The 14,926-nt window shown below is 51.3% G+C and overlaps 1 protein-coding gene across 1 annotated transcript in view; it reads left to right on the top strand.

Moving 5' to 3' along the window:
- The first annotated feature begins 2,599 nt into the window (after positions 1 to 2,599).
- FREM3 (FRAS1 related extracellular matrix 3) overlaps positions 2,600 to 14,926 on the top strand; it is a 74,932-nt gene continuing 62,605 nt past the window's right edge. Inside the window, exons 1-2 of the mRNA XM_004606263.2 lie at positions 2,600 to 7,718; positions 9,566 to 9,655. Of these exons, the coding sequence (XP_004606320.2) occupies positions 2,615 to 7,718; positions 9,566 to 9,655 (5,194 nt within the window). The 5' untranslated portion in view covers positions 2,600 to 2,614. The remainder of the gene's footprint in view (positions 7,719 to 9,565; positions 9,656 to 14,926) is intronic.

The raw sequence follows: 14,926 nt of genomic DNA on the forward strand, positions 1-14,926 counted from the left end.
CTAAAGAAACGGGACTTCCTGGGATATTGGTGGTGGGGAATGTGCACTGGTGGAGAGATGGGTGTTTGATCATTGTGAGATTGTAACCCAAACATGAAAGCTTGTAACTATCTCACAGTGATTCAATAAAATTTTTTAAAAATTTTAAAGAAAGGGACTTAAACTAGAGGAAGGGGAAGAGCCAGAAGATGGAGACAAATGAATCATATAAAAAATAGTCATAGAAAGAAGAATGACTTGCAGTGATTACACTGACCTTAACAAGAGGACGGGTCTTAACAAGTTGATGGGTCTAGAAAGGAGCTGAGCCTAGATTATTCTGAGGGAGGACAGAGAGGCTCAGAAATGAAGATCTGAAGTGGGAGGAAAGGGTCACTTTCAGGGACATTGGTGGAGAGGAGGGAAATGTCCACGGGAAGCAAGGGTCAGAGGACAGAAGCATGAATTCTGTCTTCTCACCTGCCCAGTGCCATCTCTGGGAACCGTGCAAATAGTTAATATGGACAAGAGGGGTGCCAGAGAGGTACCTAGAGAGGAACCAAAGGCCAGAGTCACTTATGACAATATAATATAAGTAGATGAACACAAATTCTATTATTTTGTAAATAATCATGTCTTGTACAAGGCCGTGAATTTACGAAGTAGAAAGTCTCTCACTTCAATATAATCTTATCTGTGTTTTAACTTAAAATATCTTCTGGGGGCAGGGGGTTCAGAGCTGACTGGGTTTGTGCTCTCAGCATACCTTCTGGTGATAAATGGTAAAAATGTCATTTTATTCATTTATTTATTTTAATTTATCTGTTTTGGGAGCTATGTGAGCAGCTCACCCCTTTTCAGGGCTTACTCCCAGGTCTGTCCTCACAGTGCTTGGGTGTCAGGGATCAAATCTGGGTGGGCTGTATGCTAGGCAAGCATGCTACCTGCTGTACTATCATTCCAGTCCCCCAAAATAGCATTTTTGAATAACATTTCCCAGGCAATAGACTAGCATTGCATAAATAAGGTAAAACAGAATATGAACAAATAGGCACTGCCTCCAATTTACTGTCTCCTGGTATTCGTATTAGGGGGAAACATGCGTTCATTCACTATCTCTTAATACTGTTATAAGAACAAATCTACGTGCTAATGAGGTGTACACAGAGTCTCCCCTAATGGATTATAAAAATCCATCACCTTCCATTGGCTGCTTAGATTAAATATTTGAAGAGAAAATTAACCCTTTCAAGCCACCAGCAGAAGATCCTTGTTCCAGAGGGTGTTGCTGCGGCTATGAACAAATACTTGATCAAAGCGGCATTTGCCACACTGGAGAAGATCAAAAGAGTAATTGGCCGCTGCCATTCTACACGTTTCTGTTCCCCCTTTGAAGCCTTTGAATATCGAGTCTTGGGATGCATCTGCTTCCATCAAAACCGAGCATCTCCACACTCCCGCTGATTGCGTTCAGAAGGCAGTTTCTGTTTATCCTGAGGAAAGCTTGCTCTGCGCTCTGACTAAAAGGACCCCTCTAATTCTCAAAATCCAGCCATGGGTTTAAAAACAGAGTACCTGCCCGTGCACTCAAGGAGGGCATTTCATTCTTAGAAATCCTCGAGGAGCCAGAGTCCAGGTGTTACAAAGAGTAATTCACAGACATTGATCCACTCACTGCCTCTGACCTCTGAGGTGTTTTCTCTGCTACTCTTTGTCTTGACATCTTGCCCACTCTCCACCCGCGCACCCCACCACCACCTCATACAAACACGCAGACACACACACACACACACACACAATTTTTCTACCAGAAGAAAGCAAAAAGCAATGAGCAAACAGCGCAACAGCGCGTCTAATAAATTCACAGGGGGGTCACTGTTGATCCCACGCAAGACAATGGCAGGAAGCCAACCTCTATACCCAGCGGCGGTGTGTGAGACCCGCTCCCTAAAATCCCATTAAAAGCTGCTCAACTTCCCCAGCCTGGACGCTCTCCCTGCTCCGCCAAAGCTGAGCCGCAGAAAAACGCCCGGGTTATTTTGGACGCGCCCGGAATAAGCCGCTTCATCCCACAGAGCTAGAAGATGCTGTTTGCAAAATCTCTCCCACCGGCTTCTTTGAAGTCAGTTTTGTAACCGGGAGGGGGAAAGCGCTCGGGTCAGCAGGAAGAAGCCGCGGGGGGGCTGGGGCTCAGGGGATCAGTACCCCGCTCCTGCCCGGGCACCCTCGCTGGCTCCCATCCCTAGGGAAGGCGCGTCTGAAGCGCTTCGGGATCAGTTTCCAGATCTGCTCGTCTCGTATCCGCGGCTGGGGGGCCGCTCCGGGGTCGCCCGCCTCTCCCCGCAGCGAAGGTCAGAAAGGAGGTGCGAGGAGGTACTCGGGGGCGCAGCGTGGGGGACCCCTGCACCCTCGCGCGATCTCGGGGTGCTGGGACCTAGCTGGGCGGACTCTGGCGCCCGCGTGGGGGAGCCGAGCCGGGGGCGGAGCAGAGCAGAGGCTCAGCCCCCCGCCCGCGCCGCTGTACCTGCCGCAGCCGAAGCGCATCCACAGGCGCCCGCGGACTCTGCGCTCGCCTCGCCCGCAGCCGGCGCGCCCCGCTTCGGACCCGGCGGCCGCCGCGCACCCGGACGCTCCCATGGAGAGGGCGGCTGTGCCCCGGCGACTGGTGGCGGCGCTCGCCTGTCTGCTCCTGAGCTGCCCGGGGCTGCGGGGACAGGGACCCGCGCCGGGGACCCGGCTCGACCGCGCGCTCCACCTGCCCGCCCCGGGCGCCCCTGGCGGCGCCGCGGACTGCCCCGACGGTTCCCGCGTCCTGATCGTCCGGGCGGCGCTCCGGGTGCTCGCGGGCCGCTCGCGGTGGCTCGACCCGCTCCGGGACCTGGTGATCCGAGCGCCGCCGCCGGGGCCGCGGTGCGAGGTGACGGTGCTGGACGACGCCCCGCCGCGCCGCCGCCCGGGCGCGCTCGCCCCGCGCCGCTTCCCCTGCGCCTTCGGGCCGCGCCAGGTCGCCTACACGCACTGGGGCGCCCCGAGCCCGCCCAGCGCCCGGGTGCGGCTGCAGCTGCGCTACGACGCCCCGACTTGCACGCTGGCGCTGCCCTTCACGCTGGCCGTGGCCGTGGACTTCCCGCCGCCCGCGCTGCTGGCGCGCAACAGGCCCTTGGCGCTGGAGAGGCTGCGGGGCCGCAGCGCGCCCATCGACAGGCGGGTGCTGGACTTCGCGTCTCCGCACAGCTGCCGGCTCACTCCCCTCCCGCCCGACGCCGGCCCGCTGCCCCTGTATGGGCGCCTGGTGGACGCCGCCGGGACCCCGCTGCCCAGAGGCCGCGGCGTAGACTGTGCGGCTTTTCTCCGGGCTGGGGTGCGCTACCAGCACACGGCCCCCGGCACCACGCCGGGCCGGGACTCGGTGCCCATGCTGGTGGAGCTGCTGGGCCCGCGGCACGGCCGCTCCGGCGCCCTGGAGGTGCGGCTTCGGGAGCACTTCCAGCTGCTGGTGAGGCTCCGCCCGGACGCCCAGAACCAGGCGCCTCGGCCCAGCGCGGGGGCCTCGATGGTGCTGGAAGTCAGCCCTGGCATGCTGGCAGCCCTGACCTCCGATGCCCTGGCTGCCGAGGACGTGGAATCTGAGCCGGATGATCTGGTCTTCAACATCCTCAGGGGCCCCCTCGGCCCTCCGGGGCCTCCGGGCCTCCGCGGCCACCTGATGAGCACCGATGACCCCCTGGGCCTTCCTCTTTCCTCCTTCACCCAGCGGGATCTGCGGGAGCTGAAAATCGCCTACCAGCCCCCCGCGGTGCCCTCCGACCCAGAGCGCCTCTTGCAGCTGGAGCTGGAAGCTGTGGACCCAGACGGCGCCGCCTCGGCCCCCTTCACCTTTACCGTGGTCCTGAGGGCCGTCGACACCCTGGCCCCCGTGGCCAGCTACCACGGAGGATTGCTGCTGTGGGAAGGTCAGGCAAGGGCCCTGTCCAGCGCCCACAGCCTCCGGATCCGTGACCAGGACAATCTGGAAGAGGTGACCGTGAGCGCAGTCGGGGGCTTGAGGCACGGGCAGCTGGTGGTGCTCGGGGGCCAGGTGGGGCCGGCCAGGTGTTTTAGCCCCCGGGACCTGGAGGCGGGGAGAGTGACCTATCAGCACGACGGTAGTGACTCCTCCAGCGACAACGTCATCTTCCGCCTGGAGGACGGGCGGCACCGGGTGGAATTCCTCTTCCCCGTCACCATCATGCCTGTGGATGATGAGCCGCCGCAGATCACGGCCAACAAGGGGCTCCGGCTCCACGCCGGCCAGCTAGCCCCGATCGCTCCCTGGGTCCTGCGGGCCACTGACCCCGACTCTGAGGACTCAACCATTCGCTTTGTGCTGGAGGACCAGCCCCCGGGGGAGATGCTGCTGCGTCAGGCCCGGCGTCCTCTGTCCCCTGAAGGTGAAGGCTGGCGCTATGTGGAAGCAGAAGGACTTTATGAGAGAGTGGTGGCCGAGTGGCTTCAGCACGACATCACGGAGGGGAGACTCTTCTACCGCCATCTTGGACCCCAGCATCCTCCTTTGGTGACGACCCAGCTGGCCTTCCGAGTGCAGGATGACCATGACCCCCCAAATCTGTCCGGCCATCACTCGTTAACCATCGAGGTCCAGCGTGTGGATCGGCAGAGTCCGGAGCTGGCTCCCGGAGCCACCCTAGAAATGAGGGTGCGGCAGTACCAGCTCACTCCCTTCCAGAAGAAATGCCTTCAGTACACTGACCCGGAGTCCGATGACCAGAACTTGGGGTACACCCTCCTGACACCCCCGACTGACACAGACAGCAACCACCCGGTGCAGGTAGGAGAAATCGTGCTCACTGGCTCTCCCGACACCCCCATCTGCCACTTCACCCAGGCGCAGGTCAATGCCCAGCAAGTCGCCTACCAGCCCCCTTCCAGGCTGGGGATTGTGCCGCAGCTGGTCCAGTTCACCTTCCGGGTGGCCGATGCCGCCGGCAACCATGTGGCAGGTATATTCACCATCCGCCTGGAGCCCGTGGCCGGCCAGCCCCCACAGGTCACTAACAGAGGCTTTGCTGTCTCTGAGGGAGAAACCTTTGTTCTGAGCAGAAACGAGCTGGATGTTACAGACCCTGACACAGACCTCGACTGGATTGTTTTTGTCTTAGTTCAGGGTCCCCAGCACGGATATTTGCAATATTTGCAGAATCGTCTGACCCCGGGACAAGCATTCCGTCAAGCTGATATTACTAATGGGAGTGTTTCTTACCAGCACAGCCGAAACCAGACTACCAGTGACACTTTCCATCTGGAGGTAAGTGACAGGGTGCACCGAGTACCCATCACCGTCCAGGTTTCCGGGCACCCCGCAGTGGCTGAGAAAAGTCCCAGGATCTTGCTTACAGGGAGTCCGTTATTAGAGGTTTCTATCGATGTCCTGGAGCATGGAGCCACTGAAATCACCATGGGCACGATCCATGACCAAAAGAAGGGCACTGGGGACTTGATGCTCTCTTTCGTTGTAGAGGACCTCCCCGAACTGGGTGTCATTCTGGTGAATGGTTTACCCACAGATCGATTCACCCAAGAGGACCTCATCGGTGGGGCCGTGGTCTACTTCCACACTGGGGGAGACGTGGGTTTCCAGATGCAGCAGGACACCTTCAGCCTCGCCCTCTCCAAGAACTCTTACCAGTGGGTGGTGGGGGACGCTATCGTGGAGAGGGTGCGGGTGAGAGTGGCTGTGCTGCCCGTGGACAGTGAGGCTCCCAGAGTCTCGATGGGAGAATCCTTCGTGGTCCACGAAGGTGGAAAGAGCCCCTTGACTTCACAACATCTCAGCGTGGAGGACGTAGACACCCCCCGAGACAGAATCATATGCACGGTGACCTCTCAGCCAGCATCGGGCTACCTGGAAAATGTAGCAGCGGCCCCTGGGTCTGGGGTGTCCCAGGCTGGTCACCCCATCAGTGCTTTCTCCATCAGGGATGTCCAGGCAAGGCAGATCAATTACGTCCAGAGTATCCACAAGGGGGAAGAGCCCCAAGAAGATCATTTCACCTTTTATTGCTCTGATGGCGTTCACTTCTCCCCAGCCACCTTCTTCCCGGTGATCATCCTACCCACCAACGACGAGCCGCCTCAGCTTTCCGCCCGGGAGTTGGTGGTGCTAGAGGGGATGAGCCTGGTCATCGACAGCGCGCTACTCAGTGCCACCGACGCAGACTCGCCCCCCTCTGCGCTTCGCTTCCAGCTCACGGCCCCCCCTCGGCACGGACGCATCCTCCGGCAGCTGGCCACGGGCAGCCAGCCCGTCCACAGGTTCACCCTGCAGGAGATCCAGGCAGCCTCCACCATCGTGTACGAGCACGATGACTCCGAGAGCACTGAGGACAGTTTCGAGGTCTGGCTGAGTGATGGCAGGCACACGAGCCAGGCTAAGGTCCGCATCGTGGTGATCCTGGTGGACGATGAGCCCCCTCGGCTGGTCACTAACCGTGGGCTGCAGGCCGAGACTGGACACACCACAGTCATTACCAACAGCGTTCTCAGGGCCACGGATGTGGACTCGGATGACAAGAGTCTCAGTTTTGTCCTCCGTTCCACGCCTCAACAAGGGTTTCTGCAACTATTGCAAAAAGGCAGAGGGGACTCGAGGAACAACCTCACCTTGGGAATGAACTTCACCCAGGATGACATTGACAGGGGGCTGGTCTCTTACACCCATACCGGCCCACAGGGAGCTTCTGACCTTATGGAGTTGGGGGTGACTGATGGCGTGAACACCTTGCCCCGCTGTTATTTCTATATCTTTGTGGGCAGCTCCAATCAAGTCTTCTCTGATGTGGTCACCAAAGGACTGTCCTGGGCAGAAGGCGACAGAGTGACCCTCCCTGCTGATCTGTTTAGCACCTGTGACGTGGAGCATCCTGATGCACAGCTGCACGCAAGCATCATCCGGGCTCCTGGCCGAGGCCATCTGGAGAGCTCGGAACAGCCTGGGGAGCCCATTGCCTCCTTCACTCAACCTCAGTTGACTGACCACCAGATAGCCTATGTCCACACTTCAAACGATAAACTAAAGATGGACCACGTGGAGTTTCAAGTGACCAATGGAAGCAAGCCTGGGGTGAGACACTTCAAGGTCTTCATCACGGGTGTGGAAGATAAGAGACCTGTCTTGACTGTTCATGCACTAGCTCTGCAGAAAGGGGGCCACCAAGCCATCACTCCCTTAGAGTTGACAGCAGACGACGACGAGAGCCCGGATGACCTTCTCCTCTTTGCCATCACCCAGCTCCCCAACTGCGGCAGCGTCTTGTACAACGGCAGCAGGCCCGTGACCGCCTTCACCAAGCAGGACCTAAAAGAGAACCTCATCAGCTACTGGCATGATGGCAGCGACGAGACCGAAGATCGTTTGGCCTTGACCGTGACAGACGGCGCTCACCCCGATTTCTATGTCTTCCCAGACACCGTCCAGGAGACGGACAAGCCACAGGTGATGAGGATCTCCGTGCACCCTCCAGACAGCGAGATGCCCCAGGTTGCCACTAACAAGGGTGCTCCGACCTTAGAGCGCCTTCCCAGTGGACATGTGGGCTTTCTTGTGACTAACAAGTCTCTGAAAACAGAGGACCGGGACAGTCCCCAAGAGCTCCTGAAGTACAAAGTGACCGGAAGACCACGGCATGGCTTCATTATCCACACGGGCCTGGGAAATGAGACCACTCGAGCGTTTACACAAGGTTAGTAGCCACGGTCTCCCAATGCCTCTCGCTCTCCCCCTGAACCAATCAGATGGCTCAGATCTGTAAAGCCAAATTAGCCTCAGTTGTCTTGCTGAAAAAGTCTGATTTGAAAGAAAGGCAGTGAAATGAGAGATGATCCAATAGCAAGAAAGGCAGCAAGTCCCTTGATGGCTACTTTATTAGAATTCTCCATTGGGAGTGGAGAGATACGACAGTAGATAGGGCCCTTGCCTTGCATGTAGTGGACCCATGTTCAGGTTCCAAAACCCCTTATAGTTTTGGGAACCCACCAGGAGTGATTTCTGGGTACAGCGCCATGAGTAAGCCTTGAGGTGTGGTCCAAAAACCAAAAAGAAAATAAAAAATCAGAATGTCCCGTTAGCAGAAACTTCCCTCCACAATGCTTGTAGTTAAGCCCTCAAATCCATCCATTTGATTTTGGGCCACAACCAGCAAAATTCAGGGGTTAATCCTGGCTCTGAGCCCAGGAAACATTCCTGGTGGTACTCAGGGGGCCATATGGGATGTCAGGGATTGAACCTGGGTCACTGTGTGAAAGGCAAGCACCCTACCTACTGTACTTTAAGATAGTAAGGTAGTGGTACCATGGATGGATTTAAGGTGGATGAATTCTGCTTCCGAAATCTAGTCAGAGAAAGTTACGTCAATTCTGATGTTCTCTGCTTAATTTTGAATTTTAAGTAAAACTTATCTAAGAATCATTTGCATCAGTGAGTTTAAATTCCCGTAAGACGTGAAGATTTGGGCTGGAGCTATACAGCTGGATGTATTCAAATGCCACTTCTACATCTAAAAAAAGAAAGGACGGAGCTAAGTTGACTACTGTGAGCAGAGGGATGCGTATTAAAGATTTTGTTTTTTTTTGCGCTTACTATTAAGGGTGAATTTGACCTAACTGAGCTAGCACAGGAGGAGGTGGAGCTCTCTGCTCCCCTGGGTGTGGTGGCACCTGCTGTAGCTCACAGTTCAACCCTGACCTGTGTAGTCCACTTATGCATGAGATGGGAAGTGATGCGTGAAATTTTCCACATGTGACACACAGACACCTTGCAGCCACTCTGACTAAAACCTATGGAGTTTTATTTGCTTTTTGTTACGTATCAGAGTTGCTTCTAAAACAAATGAAACTACATGTGAGTCTTTAAGAACAATTCTGATCAATAACCTCCCCAAAAGCAAATTGTCTTGACAAAAATATCACTATCAACCCAAGGTACCACTACTTAAAAAAAAAAATCCAAGTACAGTATGTAGGGCGCTTGCCTTTCACGCAGTGACCTGGGTTCCATCCCTGACATCTCATATGGTCCCCTGAGCACCACCAGGAGTGATTCCTGAGCTCAGAGTCAGGAGTAACCCCTGAATTTTGCTGGTTGTGACCCAAAAATCAAACAAAATCCAGGAAAAGAGGCAGAAAAAAATCATGATGTCATTCTCTTTATTTCTCTCTTAATGTATGGCAGCAATTCTTATTTAAATTCATTTTATCAAGCAATAGATGATTTCAAAGCATTAAGCAAATGCACTGCTTATGTTGAAAACTTCAAGTTAAGGGGATTCAGTGCTTGGGGGAGGGTCTGTCTGCTGCCAGTCCCCACATCGCTAGGCACGGCCTCTGTCCAGTCAGAGATGTGCTACAATAACTAGGATTTTTAGCTGAAGTTCTATTTTTTCCATTGTAGGTTGGAAGGGGAAATGGGGATTGTGCTCACTTAATATTTTAAAATGCATTTATGGGAGCATGCGGGTGCCCTTGCCATGTTCTGTGCATCCTTGGTTGTCTGTTACACTAAGATGACATATGTGCCACTGTCTTTTGCCAGCTGACATTGATGCGGGAAGGATCCTCTACGTCTTGAAGGAGGGCAGCAGTGCCACTCAGGACGTCTTCTACTTCTCTGTTGAAGACAACGGTAAGTGCAGATGAAAACATTCAGGGGAGACTCGGCTCATGCCAGTGAACATGAAGTTGGCGACAGTGTCCTGTATCATTTACACACCCATCACACTCAGTCTTGTCAAAATACCAGCAAATAGTAAATTGTTCTTGTTTTCACGTGCGGGCCTGTGCCCAGTGATTCTTGACAGATCTCTTTCAAGGAAGAGAAAGTAATCAGGGATTACTGTCACAAGGCATGAAATATGTTCCCTGACCTGGATTAAGAGTGTTCTCTTATTGGGGCTGGAGCCATAGCACAACGGGTAGGGCGTGTGCCTTGCACGAGACCGACCCGGGTTCGATTCCCAGCATCCCATATGGTCCCCTGAGCACCGCCAGGGGTAATTCCTGAGTGCATGAGCCAGGAGTAACCCCTGTGCATCGCCGGGTGTGACCCCCCCCAAAAAAAATAGTGTTCTCTTATAGACAAGCAAATCTTCTCTTTAGGAGTCCAACTCCTCCCTGGAAGTGGTTATCATTCTGGAACAAATGACAAAATCCACTCGGTGATGTTATCAGGGTTTCGAGCTCCAGAACTAAATCTTCTTTGATCTCAAAATTGGGACCTTTCTGGACGGGGTGGCAGAGCCAGTACAGGGCATAGAGGAGCCCTCGCTTTAAAACTAACGCAAACGCCTGTTTGCTGCAGCGTGATGGGAAGCAACTGGTTAATAGAAGCCACTTTCTTTACACAGCTGGGAATATGCTGATTATGTGGTCAAAGAAAAATCATTTTGCAGAATGTCAGGATAATTGCAGAAATTATGTTCATGGGCTGCTTGCCACTCAGTAACCTCTGCAGTATAAATCATTGTTCACTCCCAGTGAGTCGCGCTTCTGCTTAAATCAAGTGTCATCAGTCAGGATTGAATTTATTGCAAAGCCGTGCTAGAAGAGACGTCCTATGGTATACTAAGTTTGACTCCAGACTTGTCCCTTGTGACCTTGAACCACCTGCCTTTTCCTCTTTGTAATTCATTTCCCTCATCTATAAAATGCTGGTCTTCATCACTTTTTCAAAAGCTTTGTAAGAGGATTTAGTGAGATATCAAATATAAAGCATTTGGCACAAAGTAGGTGCTCATCAATAACTTCTCCCTTTCTGATGAGACTAACTATGGTGGGTACCACTGAGCCCTCCTCCAGTTTTAAACTTCTTAAAAGTTTAAAAACAGGTTTTGTGGCTGGGCATGTGGCTCAGTAATTGACTAGATGCCTCCTCTATATAAGGTCCTGGATTCAATCCCCAACATTGAAAAAAAAGAAAAACATTTTCCCCTCCCCAAATTCTCAGGAGTTAAAGTTACTAAAAAGATGATGAAGATGCGTGGGCTACAGAGATAGTATAGAGGTTAAATCACAGTCAGCAGATGTGGATTTGATCCCTGATACCACACAGGATCTTAGCATCTCCAGGAGTGATCCCTGAGCACAGAGCCAGGAGTAGCTTTTGCTCTGCCAGGATTAAGCCCTGACCACCAAATATGAAGATGAATTTAAGCCTGATAAACTGATTCATGAAGCTAAAGCATACTCCAAAAGTGTATAATGATTATTTTCCTTTCTGTTGCTGAGACGGTCAGTACACTAAAAAGGTGTATATGTGACCCAGATAATGAGCTTTCTGGACAACATCAGAAAGAAGAGTGAGTCCTTAGTGATACTGGGAACTGGTTTAGATTCCATTTTCGACTGCTTCCTATGTGCCAGGCCATGATTATCCACACTATGGCTTAAATCATTGCTGCAACCCAAGGGCTAAATGCTGTAATTTTAAAATGAAGACACTGAGGTCATACAGGTAATCATAATTGAGTTTGAAATCAAATCCAGATCTTGCACAGTCTGTTCTCATAACCGCTGATGCTACACTCCCTCTGCTTTGAAGAGCCAGAATTCTGAAAAGAAGCCAGAGGACTGTCACAAACTGCCATTCCTAACCCAGTAAGTACAGGGTTAGTCACGCCCTATACTTTAAAGTGTGATAAGAGGGGCTGGAGTGATAGCACAGCGGGTAGGGCATTTGCCTTGCACGCGGCCGACCCGGGTTCGAATCCCAGCATCCCATATGGTCCCCTGAGCACCGCCAGGAGTAATTCCTGAGTGTAGAGCCAGGAGTGACCCCTGTGCATTGCCGTGTGTGACCCAAAAAGCAAAAAAAAATTTAAAAATTTTAAAAAAATAAAGTGTGATAAGAACAGTGAGACACAGTTTCCATGACACATGAGACCACATTTGTTCTCATTGAATCTTAAAACAACGACTCATATCTATAAGCTGAATAAGTATGTATGCCTTCATTTATTCAGTGGGTTTTCTTAATGCCTGGATATCAGGCATTAGACCAAGATCTATGCCTGCAGTGATGAGCATTCTTGGAATAGTTGATGACGACTGATGAAGGACTCAATGTCAATTTTTTTGTATTTTATAGGTTCTCATTTTGTGACTCTAGTTAATTTTCCATTGGTTGAAAATATAAATTGAGGCAGCTGTCTCGGGCTCAGAGGTGCATCCCTGAGTTCAGAACCCAGCACTACGTGGCTACGGCTGAGCACACGAGGTGTAACCCAGGCAGCACACAACCTTGCTGGACCTAAGCAGTCTCACGCCAGCAGGACAAAGCATGGCCCTTTGGTCAAGTATTGCTTGGAGTGGTTCCAGGGCCCCCAGAGCACTGTCTTGGCACACCTCACCAAAATATTTTAATCAAAAACTAATTTAAAAATAATATAGAATTTCAGGCACAGTGGGTAGGGCATTTGCCTTGCATGAGGCTGACCCAGGTTCAATTCCTCCATCCCTCTTGGGGAGCCCGGCAAGCTACCGAGAGTATCCCACCCATACGGCAGAGCCTGGCAAGCTACACGTGGCGTATTCAATATACCAAAAACAGTAACAACAAGTCTCACAATGGAGATGTTACTGGTGCCCGCTCGAGCAAATCGGTGAACAACAGGATGACAGTGACAGTTACAGTGATAGTTACAGTGATAGCTGTGTATATAAGAATCAATGCACCTAGCACCCAAGTTCCAGCACTGTCCAATCGCCAAAAAGATCCTCTACCCATCCCACCAGCACTCAGAATATGTGGACATGAATTCTGTGGCACGTGAAGTCACATTTATTCTTACTGAATTGCCAAACAATTATTTGTAGCTTTACTCCATGATTGTTGTGTATTGAATGGAGATCTCTGCCTCCCTACTCCCTTCAGCACCACCCGAGTTTTCACCAAGTCTAGAAGTTAGTTTAATTGTGTGTGTGTGGGGGGGGGAGTGCATTTCACTTGCTTTAGTTGTTTGCATTCTACATGTGGGAGGAACCATCCCATAATATGAGTTCTTTGCATTTTGTCCCAGAGGCATGATTTCATCCTTTTTAATGGCAGAACAGCAATCTAATACATCACAGTTCCTTTATTCAGCATCTGTTGACAGGCATTTAGATTGATTCCATATCTTGGTGATTGAGAATAATGTTGCTCGGAGCACTGGGGTGCAAATATCCTTTCAAATTAGTGTTTTATGTTCTTCGGTTAAATGCCTAAAAGTGGCATCACTGAATCACGTTGTTTCTTTTCTTATCTTTTAGGAAATTTTCCTATTGTTTTCCATAGGGGCTATGCCAGTTTATATTCTCACCACTGGTGTGCCAGAGTTCCTTTTTCTCCACAGCCTCCACCACACTTAGCATTTCCAGTCTTTTTGACACAGACCGTTCTCTGGTGTCTTGATAACTCATTGTGACTTTGACTTCCCTTTCCCTGATGACAAGTGATGCTGAATCTTGTATCATGTGTCTGTGGGCTGTCTAAATTACCTTTTTTGGAAAAGTATCTATGACTGTCTAGTGGCCAACTTACCTCCTTTTAAAATCTCCCCACTTTAAAAATATTTCCTAAATTAAATGTTGAATGTAATTTATAGTTTGATCTAATAATAACGATCTTTCTGATCTAAAATACAGCACTCTCCAAAAGGTATTCCTTTGAGTCATTTAAGCTATTTGAAGTGAATACGAGTCTGCAGATACTTTTTATTTTATTTTATTTATTTTTTAATTGAGTCACCATGAGAACAGTTACAGGGCTTTCAGGATCGAGTCTCAGTCATACTATGCTCAAACACCCATCCCTTCACCAGTGCACATGTTCCACCACCAATAACCCCAGCCTACCCCTCCTCCCACTCCCCCTCTGCCTGTGTGGCAGATGATTTTCACTTTACTCTTTTCTTACTTTGATTACATTCAATTTTTGACAGGAAACTCACTATCATTATTTGGAGTTTTTCCCCCAACAGTCAGACCTGTCGGAATGGCATCATTAGATTGTGTGTTTTCTATTGTTGGTAACAAAGAGCATAAGATGTTGCACAGTCACGAAAGTGGCCGCCCAGATTTGGAATTCTGGTATTAAGTCCAGAGGTATTTCTGCCAGCAGCCACTGCATTCCAAGATTGGTTTCTGTGGCGCTGGGATCATGGCTGTTCAGGAGCGGAGGAGCTGTTCATGGGCGACCGCTCGGGGTCTCATTTGGGCAGGAGGCAGTTGGTTTGGGACTCCAGGGGTAGAGCTCAGGCGCTCCTCCCGGCTCTGTGCTTCCGGAAGCCTGCCAGGGGACCAAACCCAAATACATGCAAAGCCCATTAGTTCCAGCCCTTTGAGCTGTCTCTGCAGCCCCCCGCGGATACATTTTTACCAATTGGCTGAACTAGAGTTTGTTGTTATCCTTGCTGTTATTGTTAGTGGTAGAACTAAGCACTAAGAAGATTGTGACCTTCCTCCTCCACTGTGTCCCAGCCACGGCCTCCCAGATCCTTCCATGCCTGACTCATGGAAACCTTCCCTTGACTCTCTAGTCGTATTCCCCAAACAATTCCAGTTTTATTTAAAATACAGCAGTGGTAAAATGAGAGCAGGCGTGAAAAGTAAAGAGAGTTGTACAATGGAAAAGAGATATGAACAGGAAAAGATATCAAATTCAAATTCATGAGCACTCAAGGGGAGGTGCGGTGATAGAAAAAAAATGTTGCACGTTTCTATAACTGTAGTATTAGCAGAAGCATACCTGTAGTGAGATTGTAAAACAACTTGCCATTTGTTATTTTGCTTTTCGAGTCACACCCGATGATGCTCAGGGGTCACTCCTGGCTCTGCACTCAGGAGTTACTGCTGGTGGTGGTTGGGGGACCATATGGGATACTCAGGATCGAACCTGGGTTGGTCGAGTGCAGGGCAT

This window comes from Sorex araneus, chromosome 7, assembly GCF_027595985.1.
Source record: "Sorex araneus isolate mSorAra2 chromosome 7, mSorAra2.pri, whole genome shotgun sequence".
Classification (NCBI taxonomy): domain Eukaryota; kingdom Metazoa; phylum Chordata; class Mammalia; order Eulipotyphla; family Soricidae; genus Sorex; species Sorex araneus.